The sequence below is a fragment of the Poecilia reticulata genome, chromosome 2 (assembly GCF_904066995.2).
Source record: "Poecilia reticulata chromosome 2, P_reticulata-male-v2, whole genome shotgun sequence".
Taxonomy (NCBI): Eukaryota; Metazoa; Chordata; class Actinopteri; order Cyprinodontiformes; family Poeciliidae; genus Poecilia; species Poecilia reticulata.
Window position 1 is genome coordinate 15,869,772 of NC_088831.1, and position 14,919 is coordinate 15,884,690.

The 14,919-nt window shown below is 39.2% G+C and overlaps 1 protein-coding gene across 2 annotated transcripts in view; it reads left to right on the top strand.

The window, feature by feature from the left end:
• Nucleotides 1-14,919, top strand: part of cntnap5a (contactin associated protein family member 5a) — a 173,030-nt gene that overhangs the window by 102,956 nt on the left and 55,155 nt on the right. For both annotated transcript variants that reach the window (XM_008438481.3, XM_081598493.1), the window contains exons 11-13: nucleotides 748-854; nucleotides 5,091-5,210; nucleotides 10,234-10,434. In XM_008438481.3, the coding sequence (XP_008436703.3) occupies nucleotides 748-854; nucleotides 5,091-5,210; nucleotides 10,234-10,434 (428 nt within the window). The remainder of the gene's footprint in view (nucleotides 1-747; nucleotides 855-5,090; nucleotides 5,211-10,233; nucleotides 10,435-14,919) is intronic.

The window sequence follows — 14,919 nt, forward strand, 5'->3', positions numbered from 1 at the left end:
AATCAGAAGAGTGCCGTGTAAATTTTTCTGCGGCAAAATCCCATTAACAGGCATTCTTTGAAGGTGACAGTGATGCTTTTGTGCTCAGAGAAATCAGCTTTTTTTTTTTTTTCAAATTTCAAGGAGGCTGCGGGACCCGACACTCTTCACTCGTTTGGGATTTTTAATTTCAGCTCACAAAACATGAGTCATCAGCAAATTAACTTTTGGATATGTTCCAAGGCTCATATTCGTAGCAACAAAGAGGACAATAAAGAGGAGAATGAAATGGATTTTTCTTACCTGTCAGACAGAGTGCTTCAGTGGCCTGTGCTTCATTGTGTTGTCTGAAACAAACACCTGACAAAGTCACTTTCAGGTTAATCGTAATCAGTTAGAGCTGATCCCCCCCCAAAGCATGAAGGCTGGGTGAACAAAGATCAAAGCAAATCAGGAGGAACCTGGAGATTTTTCAATTAGGCAGCTCAAAATATGTATATAATTACCAACTAGTCTGATAATCAATTAATTACAAGCAATAAAGCCAGGTTTTCTGCTGCTGCAGTTTTAAATGTGATAATTGAAGCTTCTTTGTTTTTTTATGGCGTGCTAATTAAGATTTCTCTTCATTTTCAGGACTAATTAGGGAAAAACAAGGTCTCATTAGGATTGTATTTTTTTTGTCTTGTGCTCTGAAAGTAAAAGAGCTGTGAGTTGTGGGATTAGTTTTGGTGCATTAAAGGTGTGATGCCGCTCCTGTTTTCCCAGGTGCCTGCCCAACCTCTGCGAACACGGCGCCCGCTGCTCCCAGACGTGGAGCTCGTTCTCCTGCGACTGTTCGGGAACCGGATACTCCGGAGCCACGTGTCACAACTGTGAGCACTTTCATGTTTTCAGCACCGTCTCAAAGCCGCCATTTCACCCCCCACCCTCCCCTCTCGCTCCAGGTCTGCCTCCTCACATTCAATTCAGTGCACACATCCACCTGCCTGTCTCACCTGGAGCTTTCCTCGCTTTGTGTAGCTGAGAGGCGAAGCAGAAAGTTGTCCTGTTTCAGCTTGACATGACCTCACAATCGCTATCTGCACTCCGCCCCCCCCCTTCCCCATCCTTAAATAGCTCCCCACTTCAGACTGGCTGTGATTGTAGGAGTTTTTCCTTCCAGGTGTCATTTTTGACGTTGCCTTGATATATGCAGTGGAGTGTTGTTGGAGAGAGTGTGGATCCCCCCTCCTCCCCTCCCTGCACCTCCATCCTCTGCCCCAGAATGTTGATATCTTGTTTGTATGCAGACAGACAGTTATGGAGGAAACATGGCAGATAAGAGCATCTGCTGCAGTAAAAATAGTTCCTTTCATCAAATTCAGCTTTTCTATCTGCAAGTCAAAGCTGCAGCCTGGAAACCAGTGTGCTTTAGACAGACCACCACTTGGTTTTTAGGGGAATGATTTATTATCAGTCTGTTGAGTCTGTCTCTTAATCCAACTGAAATCTGAAGCAGCCAGGCAGCTAACCAGGAATACATTTGTCTCCAGTGTTACGCTTCCCCTTTGCTAGGAGGCAAACAGTTGAGTTGCATTCAGAGTTCCTCCTCTTTTTTATATTTACACATGACATACATGTTTTGTGGCATTGTGAACATTTATGGACACATTATTTTAATTGCTTTAGGAGAAATCAAATCTTGTCAGTTGAATGTTCCAGAACAAATGAAACGCCTTGACTGGATGCATCCTTCACTACATGCAGATCACTTAACGCAGCTTGAGATCTGCATGTAGTGTATTTTAGAGTTGTCTAATTAGGTAGTGGTGTAACATTATCTTTTTTAGATTTTTTTTTTTTATAAATGCATAAAGCCGGTAAGTCTGAAGACATGATGTGGCAAATCATACATAAACCGCTTGATTTTAAACAAAAGTTAATGTAAACGCATCTTTATTTATCCTATTTTGAGCATGTAAAAGTAGATGAAGGGAAAAAAGCTTTTTTTTTTTCCAAACTCATCCAGATCTGGATATCTTGTGCAGCTCTACCACTAACTATTTTCGATGATGGCACCAAGGTGCTAGCCTAACCAGCCTTAGCAGTCAGTAACGTTTTTTTGATTTGCTCTCGCTCACTGAATACTTTTCTAAATAATGACTCTGCTGAGCCACCGTAGAACTGCTTCATGCTCTCGCATGCGTCTCACCCAATCACTAAGCTGCAGAGCTCACCGGAAAATTCTAGGTGCTAAACTCCACCACACCAAAGTGGGCATCCAGGAGGTTCATATATTAGTAGTAATTTATAGCTCTTTAATACACTTCAAACTATGTGGGCTGGGAAGGCAAAAAGAAGAATTTAGATTGGTCTTACCTCTTGCATTGGTTTACTGACATTAGCATGTGGTTACATTTATAGATAATGATTAACAAGATCACCAGAGTCTGAAAAAAGCAAAGGAATGTGAGGGTGGGATCTGAAAACATCGAAAAACAAATTAGTATATTGTTTTACCAGATTTTGTTTCCCAATTCTATCATGTAAATTACACAGGATGGCTGTCTGTTCTGTGTAATATCTGCCATACATTCATAGTGAACTTTTGTATTTCGAATATAAATGGTGACATGGCAAATGGTGGGAGTCAAACCACCAACCACCTTAATTAAGGGACAAATTCCTACCCGTATTAATATGGTGAAGCCCGTCTATAGGGGGGAAACAAAACTGTATATAAAACATGAGCAATACAAATGAATACAAATAACTGGTCTGCAAAAAGGCCTTTTAATTAAGTCCTTTCAGTTTCAGTTAAAAATAGTTCAAAACATAGAAAACATAGAGTCCATAACTTTGCATCAAGTCCAAAGTCCAGAGTTCCTATAAGTTCAACAGGCAGGAATATAAAATCATTCAAATTCAAATGGGACCTTGGTTTTCACAGTGTAAATGGGCCCAAAGCTTGTGTTCTGGTGGGCATCTGGTGTGGTGGATAGCACTGAACTAATAGATTTAGCTTTCTAACAATGATTGTGTATACAAAGGTTTGAGAGTTCACAAACTTTTCAAACAGATCTGTCAGACTGAGAGAGGAAGTGAGGAAACAGGAAGTGGCATGACTTTCTGTCACTTATTCATTAACAATGCAATTTGGTAAGCAGGAGCAGCTGCTGAGTCCTGGATTACACTGGGTTAAAAAGGAATGAGGAGTTTGAGTTTGGAAAAGTTGGGAATATTGATTTGGAAACAATAAAGTTTGGAAATTAAGCTCCTAAATAACCTCACTGCTACATTCTATCATCTTCCTTAAAACCAAATGATCAAAATGTCAAAATGTGTTTTGTGTTTATATAAAACTCTTTTTTTTAAAGCTAACTATGCAGGAATAAGTTGTTTACCTCGCTTGATTTACTTTTGGCTTGTGTTTTTTCTTATTTCAGATCAACCTGTTTGGAAAATATGACGCATTGTCACAATAATGCCATTTATCACTTTAACTTAATATTTAGTAAATTGCTTTGGAATTGTATGAAAAAAAATCAGAAACATACTCAACTAAGTATTAAATTTTTCAGCAATGCTCATATGATGTTTGCGACTCTATTCACCACAAACCAGGAAGCTATGAAAAACTATATCTTGAATAAACTTGTAAACATTACATTTTTGACACCTACCTACACCTTTTGAAAATAAAATACAACATAATCTATTTAATTTGCCCCAACTATTTCTAAATATATAAATATTTGAGTGCTAGAAGTGTCACAATTGGCTAAGATGAAAACATAAAAGTAATAAATGAATGTGTGTTTTAAGTCTGTAAAATAAGCCTAGGGGTTAAATAAAGAAACCACAAATAAATTACTCTCAACATCAACACAATTTGAAAAGATTAGCTTCTGACTTTGTTACTCGGTGTTAAAATCACTGTGATTAGCTGGGAAAGCAGAAGTGTTTTTGACCCAGAGCAGACGTCTCAGTATGGAGAAGCCGTGTGAAATATGATTCTGATCTTGCCATTTTTCTTTCCCATGACCATGATAGAGGTTGTACCTAACTCTACCGTGAAACACACAGCCATTTTTTTCTGCGAGCCGAGCACTGCAGCATTGTCAGGGTCAACTAAAAACATGAATAACTCAACTGGAGGCCTAATTTTTCAGCTGGTCTGCCATGCTTACTGGCCCCATGTCTCACTGTGAGGAGCCTCTATGACTAAACTAAAAGGATCAGAGCCACAATACTTGTGTTTTACACTAAGGCTTTTTATTTAGCTTGTCCAGACAATTGATTTTCCAGCGTCATGGGGAGAGTCACATTTTAGAGTATTGAATGACCACTAATCTTCTCTTTTCGTCCTTACTTCTGAATTATTGTCGTTGTGTAATTCCCTCCTCATGTTTAGAGTTATTTGTTTGTCTTAAACATTTGTTCTTCTTTGCATCCACTTTAATGTATCTAGACAGTTTCAAAGTTCAACAGGTCCAAAGGTTCAGAAGCCTTTTATTGTGATTGAGCGAACAGCACAAGATTCAGAATGCAACGCAATACAATAAGCATAAAAACATGATAAAATGGAACAATTATTCTCTTTTATCACAGACCAATCTAACAGAGCACCAACCAAAGCTGAAAGAAAACCAAAAATATCATTAGCTTTACAAAGAAATTCTGTTTTCAAAAAAGTTCAAGGGGTCTGAATACTTTTGAAAGTCACCAATCAATCCTGATTTCATTAAAAGATAATGCGTTGGTGCTCCCTTGATTGCTGTGGATGATAGCGTCTCCTAATTAGTCATCATGTGTTTTGATAACTAGAAGTCGACGACAGTCTGTGTTCCACGGCTTCAGCCCATAAATGTGACCCGACCCCTTCACAAAAAAAAATACATTCCTGTCCTGCCTGTCAGTTCAAACCCGTGAGTTTGAAAGCAGTTTCAGCTGAAGTCGGCACCGGATCCTATAGATTGACCAGAAAGCTTCTTGAGAGCTCAGAACCCAACCAGTCGAGCGCATTGTGTAAATACAGACAGAGTTTGCGTGTTTGTGACTCATACGGTTCAGACTGAGGAGAGAGTGGGCTGATAACTATTTTTGTTCCGCTGTTCTGCTTCCTCCAGCTATTCACGAGTCGTCCTGCGAGGCCTACAAGCTGAGCGGCAGCTCCTCAGGCTTCTACTTCATCGATCCAGATGGGAGTGGTCCCCTGGGGCCCACACAGGTATACTGCAACATGACAGGTGAGATCATGGTAGCTCTCGTCTTGCTAAGTATGCATTGTTCACACGGAGAAAAGGTTAAAACAAAAAACAAAAAAACCCTGAAAGAGGGCAGGAAAGATAAGAGCATCTCCTGGTTGAAACCTGCATTTGTCTTCTGTGGATTTTATCTTTTCCTGCCATCTAAACTCTTCAGGTCGTCGTGGCTTAAAGATTAATTAAACAGCTTGTCTTGGTCTGCATCCAATAATGTAAACTTGCTTCTGTTAAAAGGGCATCTTTGTACAGTCAAGTGTTACTAAGTGTAACCATGTAGAAAAAAGGTTACAGTTGAAAGTGTGACTGAAGTGACCTTAAAACGACGCGTTATGAATCGATGTCATAAAAAACCAACTGAACTGCATTAATTACAAAGTACTTCCCTTTGAAATCTTGACTTTACCCAAAACTGTTGCTCAGGGAAAAAATAAGCACCACATCTTAGTGACAGTGTGGGTCTCCTCTGGTTTTGGTCTTTGCTTTCTTGGTTCCAAACTGCACATGGTTATTCTCTCTACGCATCAGCCTGGATTTGATAGGTTGAAAAAAAAAGGCATGTTATTTTTTATTTATGTGGAATTATTGGCAAGTCATTTGAAAAATGAACTGATTTGTGGTAATGGGACTAAAACTTGTTCAAACCTTTTTTTACCCGCGCTTGCTTTTGTTGCCCGACTGCATTCGCTGTTCTGACCTTGTGGATCCACTTCTGCTCCTAGCACTTTTAGAAGTTTGAACATTTTACTTTGTGATCCCAATCAACCAAATGATGTAATCCCTTTTATGGTCTCTGCATATATAGCATATTGTGCCTTTTTTCCCCCCATATTTTGTCTTGTTATGTCCCAGTTCAATATATTTAATTGTGATTTTATATGACAGACCAACACAAAGCAGAACAAGTGGAGATAAAATCTAGCACAGTTTTCTAAATGATTTAAAGTGTGAAATCCACGTCAGTGTAGAAAGAAATAGTTGTTTTTATCTGCATTTATCAATGCAGATAAAAAGTCATGTAAAAAGGATTTACACTCTCTTCAGGGGTTAGTTGAAATTCTTTTTCATTCATGTAACAGCAATCAAACCATTTTTATAATAGATGTGCAGGAGTTTCCAGATGTCCTCTGGCATTTTGATATTTTGTCTTTATTGATGAGCTCCATGTCTTTGAGGATGAAAGGCTCCCGTTGCCATCAGTGCAGCCTAACCTCTGCTGCCTCCACAGACTCACTTCGACTCTGGCTGTTAATAAGAAACATGTTGAAAACCTAAAAGACGAATGAAATTAATATAATCTAAAATTTTCAGGGGTATGAATAATTTGGGCCTTAACTGATGGTGCACAGCTACAGACAGACATTTTTGCCCATTGCTCTGTAACGAATGGCTGTCTCAGTCAGAATGAATGGAGAGTGAACATTATCATCTCTGGCAAAGTCTCAGATGATAAAGGAAGATGAACGTGAGCCTGGAGTCTTAAATCTTTGTCTCGAAAACAAAGTCTTACAGGAATGCCCCAACTGTAGTGTGTGGGGTTTGCAGCTAATAGTTGCAATTTAAACATTTTCTCATCTGATTTGTGGTTTTTAGAAAATAACCAAGAAACACCTGAGTGAAGTTGCCAGATGTCCTCCCAAAAAAACGTTTGTCCTGGTTTGTGCAGCAAAACTTTTTGTTTGTGCCGCTATCATTTTAAAGATTTAAAGAAATGTTTCTAGAGGTCATGAAAGGTCAACCAGCACCCCGCTCATCATAAAAGTGGGGGGCCTGGTTGACCTTTTGACCTTTAACCTTTCATTAATATCTTCAAAGCCAAAGCGCAAATGTAGTTCAAACGTTTGACACCAATTCTGTCTGATTTGAAGAAGAAGATGGGGGTGGGGGGGTGCCACCTTCACTCAGGTCAGCAAAACTCTTGGCAGCTTCTGTTATCACTGATCTTGATCAGTCTGTCAGTATAGATGGACGGTCATGGCTTGATAGATTTATAGGTTTGGCCTACTCTTTATTGAGAAGAGGTCTGTGAGATTGGCATATTGAAATATGTTGTTATAGCCTAAACCTGTTTTAAAATTCTCCCCAAGCCTCTCTCTGAGCTGTCTGCTGTCTTCCTTCATTATCACGATGCTGTCTCTTCTGATTAAAACATGAAATCCAGTTGCTAAACTGGTTAGTCGTGAAGGCAGATTGTTTCACTGGGAGTAATTGAAGGAGGTAACATCAACGGGGGATAAAATGCAAATCATTTTCTGAATTTTATCTGTGAAACTCTTGAAAACCACGTTGTTGTTTCTTCCACCTCACAATTGTTCCCTGCGTCGTGTTGGCAGAACATACAGCAGCAAGTTTGTGCTACTGCTGTCAAAAATTATGAAAAGTTTTAAGGGATATGAATACTTTTCCACATCATCTGAGCTGTGACAGATGACAGACAGGGAAGCGCCTGTCCGTGGGACACATAGGACAGAATAGTGAGTCTGGTTCTGACACTGTGGTGACATTATTCATCACTTGACTGTCACTGCTTCCCCAGCTGCTTTGTCCTCTGCAAGGTTAATGCGCTGATGATGTCATCACAGAAAGAGCATTATCACACACGTGCTTCCAGTCGTCTCCTTATGAGTCAGAATCAGCCGACAGCAGATATGCCTCAACTTGACCTCAATTAAGAAATCCATTATACATGTAAATAGCTATAAGCCAATACAACCTGATGGGAATAATTGCGAGAGGAGAGGGATTTTCTCTAACACAGAGCAAACACTGAATCCAAATAATGAAGTGGTCTGTAGTGGGAGCAGGACACAATCCGTATCGGCTTTCATCAGTCAAACTTTCCATTTGCATCCAAATTTTGGTCACAGTGAGTCAGAGAGGAATAAGTCTGCTGTCCAGGTTCTGTTCTAAAGGTTATTTTCAGGGGATTAGATGTTTGCAGATTGGGGGCAAAGAAGGTGGTCTGATTGTTGCCTGGAAACGAGTATTCATTTGCTTTTCAGTGATGTAAAGCAACAGATTTGTGAAATGTCACCATCAACAATAACAGCTCAGCCACAGCACTTCACAGACACCAAATTCTAAAAACTTTGCAGCGATTACAACACACTGAACCGTAATGATACAATGAGAAAGGTTAAAAGGAAAACAGCTGCATGTTGCTAACAGTTTGGTAGATGTTTGTTCAGGTTTGTGTGTGTGTGTGTTTTACTGCTGCAGAAAAAAGTGTGAATAAGCATCACTTGAACATAAATAAAATTAGATGTTTATATAAACTGTGCAAAAGTGCACAAAACCTTTTATTCTTCACTGGTTATACTCCCATCTGGATCAACATCCTGATGATCCAGGAGAGTTTCGGAAATAAATTCAGGCTTAAATTTCCTTGTCCTAACATTATACCTGTGTGCTAAATGTCAGAACAATGAGTGGGAGAATCCTTTTTAAACAATGTGGGAAAGTCCGGATGATGATGATGTCATGGCGTTGTAAGCCATGACATCATCTGACATCATCAGATGTTAGTTCACAACATCTGAATTAATTTCAGGCATACCAGTGAGTGTGTTCTAAGGCGCCATCAATGCTGCCTTGTGTGGCGGCAAGAAACAATTGAAGGAAGTCAGAAAAGAAATCGGGAATTGGACCGCTACTGGTGCGGTTCATCCTTTGGTGCGGTCTGCAGATGACTGAAGGAACTGTGTTTATCTTTCAGATCATTTTATGGAAATTTCAACAGCATAGGAATATTTAGTCTTTGTGTTTAGAGAGAAGGAGACAGATTCTGTGTTTTCAATTAACCATTTAGTTTAATAACAAACTATGTGTGTGAGTAAGGTGGAGCGTTCCACCAGTTCTGTCAGGAGGAATGGGCCCAAATTCCAGTAAACTGTTGTGAGAAGACATCCCAAACAGTTCACCTAAATCATGTAGTTTTAAAACATATTGTAAAAATGAATTAAAATAAAGTATGACCACTCTTTACTATGAAGAGAGTAGAAAGAATGTTGGTAATCACAGCTGATCTAAACCAGGAAATGTTTGATCTAACTCAGAGGTTCTTAACCTTTTTGACCTCAGGGCCCAATTTTTCCAGGCCAAAGCGACAGACTGTCTTCTGACTATCCGCGCTACAAATCAAACCGTCCTACCTTGTGGTAATGTGCACATGTGCACATTTTTGCTATGTTACCTGCTGCTCGTTCAGGAGATTTCTTATTCATGCATGCTACATGTGGAGGTTTTATTTCGTCCATAAAGTCGATTCAATTTATTTTAATTTAATTGCTGCTTTTACTTCATGTTTTAAGTTTACATGGCAGGCAGCTTGTGAACATATTTGTAAATGGCTTCAGTTTGCCGTCTGCAACGTCGCTACTGTATTCTGTAAACAAGAAAGTCATTGCTTGGTGTCAACCGCGTGAATCAGAAGAAAAAATATTGTTGTTATGTGGGCTATTTTTTGCTCTTTAATATATTTTAGCTTCAAAATATTTTTTTTTTATTAAACCATGCTAAGAAGACTTTATTATGTGTGATTGAAGCTGTGTATGTCTACAGTGTAATATTAGTATATCAATATCATTGCAGGTGCACAGTGACCTGCACCGCCTGGTAGACACATTTTGTCTGTGCTACATTTGAAAAAGCCTGACATGAGCAAAGCTGCTCAGTGGAGCCACTGAAAGCGTGAGAGCTAAGCAGCAAAGGGGGAAAAAAAAGTGGGGAGACAGCTTGCTCTCTCTTCAAAATAAACTTCCACAGGTAGGATGTAAGGATAAGAAATCTGCCGAGTAAGCAGTATGTGACGTTGGATCAATGTACGCATTACCACAAGGTAGGACGGATTGATGGGTAGCACAGATAGTCAGAACACACCAACTCACCACTGACCCGTCACTAGGTCTAACTGTGAGAGATGCATTGTTACATTACATTCAAATGTTTGGTTTCAGCTTTGAGAAGCGTGTGCTTGCTGCATGGTGAAAGACTCCTGTGTTTCCCACAGAAAAGAAAGTTTGGACGGTGTTGTCCCACAACAACTCGGCTCCAGTAAAAGTCCAGAACTCCTCTCCCCAGAAGCCTCACATCACGAAGTTCAGCTACAACGCATCGGCCGACCAGCTTCGTGCCATTGTGACTGGAGCGGAGCAGTGCCAACAGGAAGTGGTTTACAACTGCAGGAAGTCACGTCTCTTCAATACAAAGGGTGAGTTGATTCCTCACAGAAGCAATTTGTTCACTTTTAAATATTTGCATATCTACACTATGTGATTATTTTATAATTACATGAAATAATACATTTGATTATTTTATAATTGACACATTATTTTTTAAATTACATAATCTTTATAAATGAAGTGTGGGAGATATGTGTGTATCTCCCACACATATCTTAAGTAAAACATAGAGGCCCATATGGAGTATGATGGAAAATACACTTTAGCCTTTTCAAATATTTAAACATTGCCTTTAAAGACTAGCTGTGAAGTTGGGACACCAGAACAGTTTGTTGCACAAACATTCAGCTGAATTAATACGGAAACACGGACGTTTTGTTGCCATCTCAACTCTTTGGCTCTCAAAACTCCTGAGCAGTTGTTTCAGCAGACAGGATGTGATATTTCACAGAAGGAGGCTTGTTACGTTATGTAGCATCATCCACATCCAGGGGGTGTGTGTAGGTGCTGAAATTGATTGAGCAAGTTCTGCTTGAGCTTTAGTGGAGCTGGAGAACGCCCATGCAAATTCAGAGGACATACAGACTCCTCACAGAAATCTATTTACCTCATTTCAGTACAGGAACATGTTGATCCAGCTATTTTCATTCTCTGTCCAAGTACCTCATCACTTTAGAAGCAGAACTTACAAAATAAGTTCTATTATCACTTGGGTTAGACAGGACTTGAACTTTATATTGGATGTATAATTTGTCAAAACCAAAAACATTGAGAAAGATTCATCTATTGATACTGCCTGTTTGGTCAATGCATGGGCAAAAAGAGCCACCAGCAGCGACAACATCAATTTTGAATGTCTAGACTTTCCAACTAACCAAAAACTCAAAATCCAGTCGACCTGTAATTACATATAAAATGTATTAATAGCTGCAGAAACTGTACCATACAATATCTAAAACTAATTTTGTCCAGTCTCTGTTAGGCATGAATTTGTGTTTAGATACATAAAATGCAAAGATTAAACACTGTTCTTACCTGACTTCAGTAATAGTTATCCTTCTGAAGGAAGCTTAACTGAAGGCTAAAGCCAGCTACCCAATTTCGGCGCAAGAGAAATGTGCAACCAGAGCATGCTTTCAGTTCATTCAACATAATGCTTATGTTCGGACAAAGATAACCCAAGGTGAGTAGAAAATGAAGTTTCCAAGTGTATTAAGGGAAAAGTGTGAACAGTTAATTCCCACCTTGAGTTAGGCTTTGGCCTCACTTGCCTCTGTTAAAGTCAGTGGACAGAAACGGCTTCCAGACATGAATCCACTGCCGACCAAATGCAAGACAAAGACCAATACTACACTTGATGAAAAACATCCTGATGATCCAGGAGAGTTTCGGAAAATATTTTGTGAATATTCTGTGAGTTGATCTTTTTGGAAGGTCTACATCCCGTTACATCTGGTGTAAAATTAATACTTGATGGTAGTTTATTGACTGGCAGCTCTTCTGTTTAGGGGGACGATTACTTTTTCTCATGGTGTTGATTGGTTTGGATAGCTTTTTTTTGTCCATGTGAATAAAATTGTAATTTAAAAACTGTACTTTTTACAGTACTTACTTTATTCAGTACAGTACTGTACTTTAGACAAAAGCTTAGGCTGGTTTTGTCTGATATTAAATTGTGTTTAATAATCAAAAGTAAAAGAAGAATAAATCTGTAAGGGGAATTGCTTTGTCATGGCACTGGAGCATCTAAAAGTTGCAGGATAGCAGCTCTCAAGGACTGGTTTTAACTGCTGCCTCCCAACCCCTTTCACACACACACACACACACGCACACACACACACCTGCACGCACGCACCTGCACGCAAACACCACTGACGGTAGAGCTTTATGGAGTAGCTGTTTGGGTTCTGTTTATGGCCCTGCTCTCCTATCTGTGGTTGTAAACTGAGAGCAGTTGAATTATAAGGTCTTGCATGTTTTCCTTGCAACTTTCACTTACATAAGGAGATTATTTACATAAATATACTTAACTCACGAATATGTCACCAAGAAAATGATCCTGTCAGGGTTTGACCTAAAAGCAGAGGAGGACCTTGACTAAAATGCAAAGAAGCAATGTAACAGATCAGGACCAACCGAAGACCTCTTCTGCGTTTATATCATTTCATGCTGAAAAAAACTGCATTTTCATCTGCCAATAATATGACAAACGATGTTTCTTTTTCTGCTTTCACATTAGAGTCTCTCATTTCTTACTTTGCAATGGTGAACCCAAGAATTTCATTCAGAGACAGAAGAGTGCCACATGCAGAGCCAAAGTCAGTATCGACATCACTTCGGAGTGAAAACCATGCCTTTTTTTTTTCTCTCCAGCTATTGTGCTTTTTTCGAGTTTTCAGACAGTCTGTAGTTCACCACTGCTGGGAGTTGTTGTCTTTTCAGAGGCCCTCCCACACGCTTGTTCCCTCCTCTCGTTACATTTCAATAATATATTGAGAGGCTAGCTGCAGTCTTTTTGTACTCATTCATCTGGAACGGCGCCGGCACCTTTGCTCCCAAACATCTAAACATTTTCTCTTAAATCATAAAACATTCATGAAGTCCCAGTTTCTGCCGTCCCTGTGTGCCATGTGTATGCAAATAAACAAGTTCATTATCGCATCGAACATCAAAGGGAGATTTGAAACAGCCTATTTTACAGCTGCATGAACACTTTCAGACATAGCCTGAATTTTTAATGCTTCTCTTTGGTGGTGGAATATCTACTGTGGATAAAGTCAAGTGAACCTTTGTTCCTAACTTTTCCGAGTGTCTGGATACAAGCAAATCACCCTTTTGATGAGAAGCAGAATCTGAAACATCTTCTAATAATTTCTTGACAAAATGGCACCTTTCATGCAAATTCAAAGGAAAATGACAACAACAGCAGCTGTTCAAAAAAAAAAAAAAACCCCGTGGGATTGCAGATGTAGGCGTACGTGCCAAGAACATCTGAAGTTCACCTCTGGTTGTGGAGTTTAGCTGTAGAACACGTCTTTCCCGATTCCAGCCTTCTCTTAAACCTTCAGCGAAGTCATTTACATTCAAATCAGTCATTTTAAGCTCATTGCTCTTTGTCCTGATGCAGGAGCTACAGTAAGCTGTGTTTGCTTAGAAGTAACTGGCTTTCAACATGACAACATGAAAAAAAAGCCCACTGCCAACAGGGGATAATTGCTTCTTGTCTTGGTGTCCTCTTTCCGTGTTGCTTGTTGTTTTCACACATTTCCAGGAATAGTTTTCTTATGGTGATACGTTCCCTGATCACAGCTAGCTACATAGCGCGGCAACTGGTACACTCTAAAAATGTATTAATTAATTGTAATAATTAATTAAAAAATATATTAATTTTTTTTTTTTAATATCGTAAATAATAAGAAAAAAATAATCAGAGAACTGGACCGTTCAAGGTCGCTGTCAACCTACATTTTTATTTAGCAACTCTACACATCTTTTGATAAACTTTAAGTTACCAAGAGACATGGAGCCAAAGAAGAAGGAAGAATTGAAAAAAGTAAAAGATAAAGATCTTTTACCTTTTTCAATTCTCCCTTTTTCTTTTTGTTACTTTTTTGCTTTTCGCTTTAGATGGTGTTTCGTTCTAACCTGCTTTATGTTCTCATACGGGTTTTATTTAAGAGATTTTGTGAGTTTACAGTCAATAAACAGCCAAGTCAGTCTATGATTTTTCTTGGAAGCATGTATAACCAGAATTGTCCAATCAGTGTAGTTTTAATCTCTCTTAAAGGTTGAAAATAAATAATTTTAGTACATCATCTTAATAATTACTTACAATTTAATTAATTTGGTTGAGTGAGTTCATTTTTAAAATTTGGTGAAATTGAATGTTGTAAAGTGTCTCTTGACCTAAACACTTTAAAGAATCTTAAAGAAAATTCACCAATTGAATTGACTGATTTGTAAAAGTTTGCCTTGTTGGTGCGTTGTCTGTTGTCTGGGGGGAATGAAGGAAGTATGTTCAGAAAGCTGCTTGTAGCTACAGCATCTCTGCAGAAAACGGGGTCACGCAGCAGGAGGGTGACGTTAGTCTCACCATCCAGCAGTGCCTGTAGTACATATTTCTGAAACTAGCTATTTCTTCTGCAGATCTCTGAACATGCCCATGTTCTGAGTGTATTGCCATTTTCAAGAAGCCAAGATTCTGGTCCAGGTGAAATGAAGACGAATGCAATGTTTTGTGTGTCATTGGCTTTCCAGAATAAGAGCCTCTCTTGTGCTGCGTATTCTCGCTTTTTTGGTGCTGCAGTTGTGCTGAATGTTGATGCTGCCTGTGAGGCATTGTGCATCAGTGAAACAGGAAGACGCATTTGCTTCTTGATGAGAATAAGCTGTGTCAATATGAGCCAATTTGAGCAAGAGGTCGACCTGCCCTACAGGAACTATTGATTGTTGCCTTTTCTTGTTTGCAGACCCGTTCGGGGTTTGAATTTTGTTTGGAAGCAAACAGAAGAACA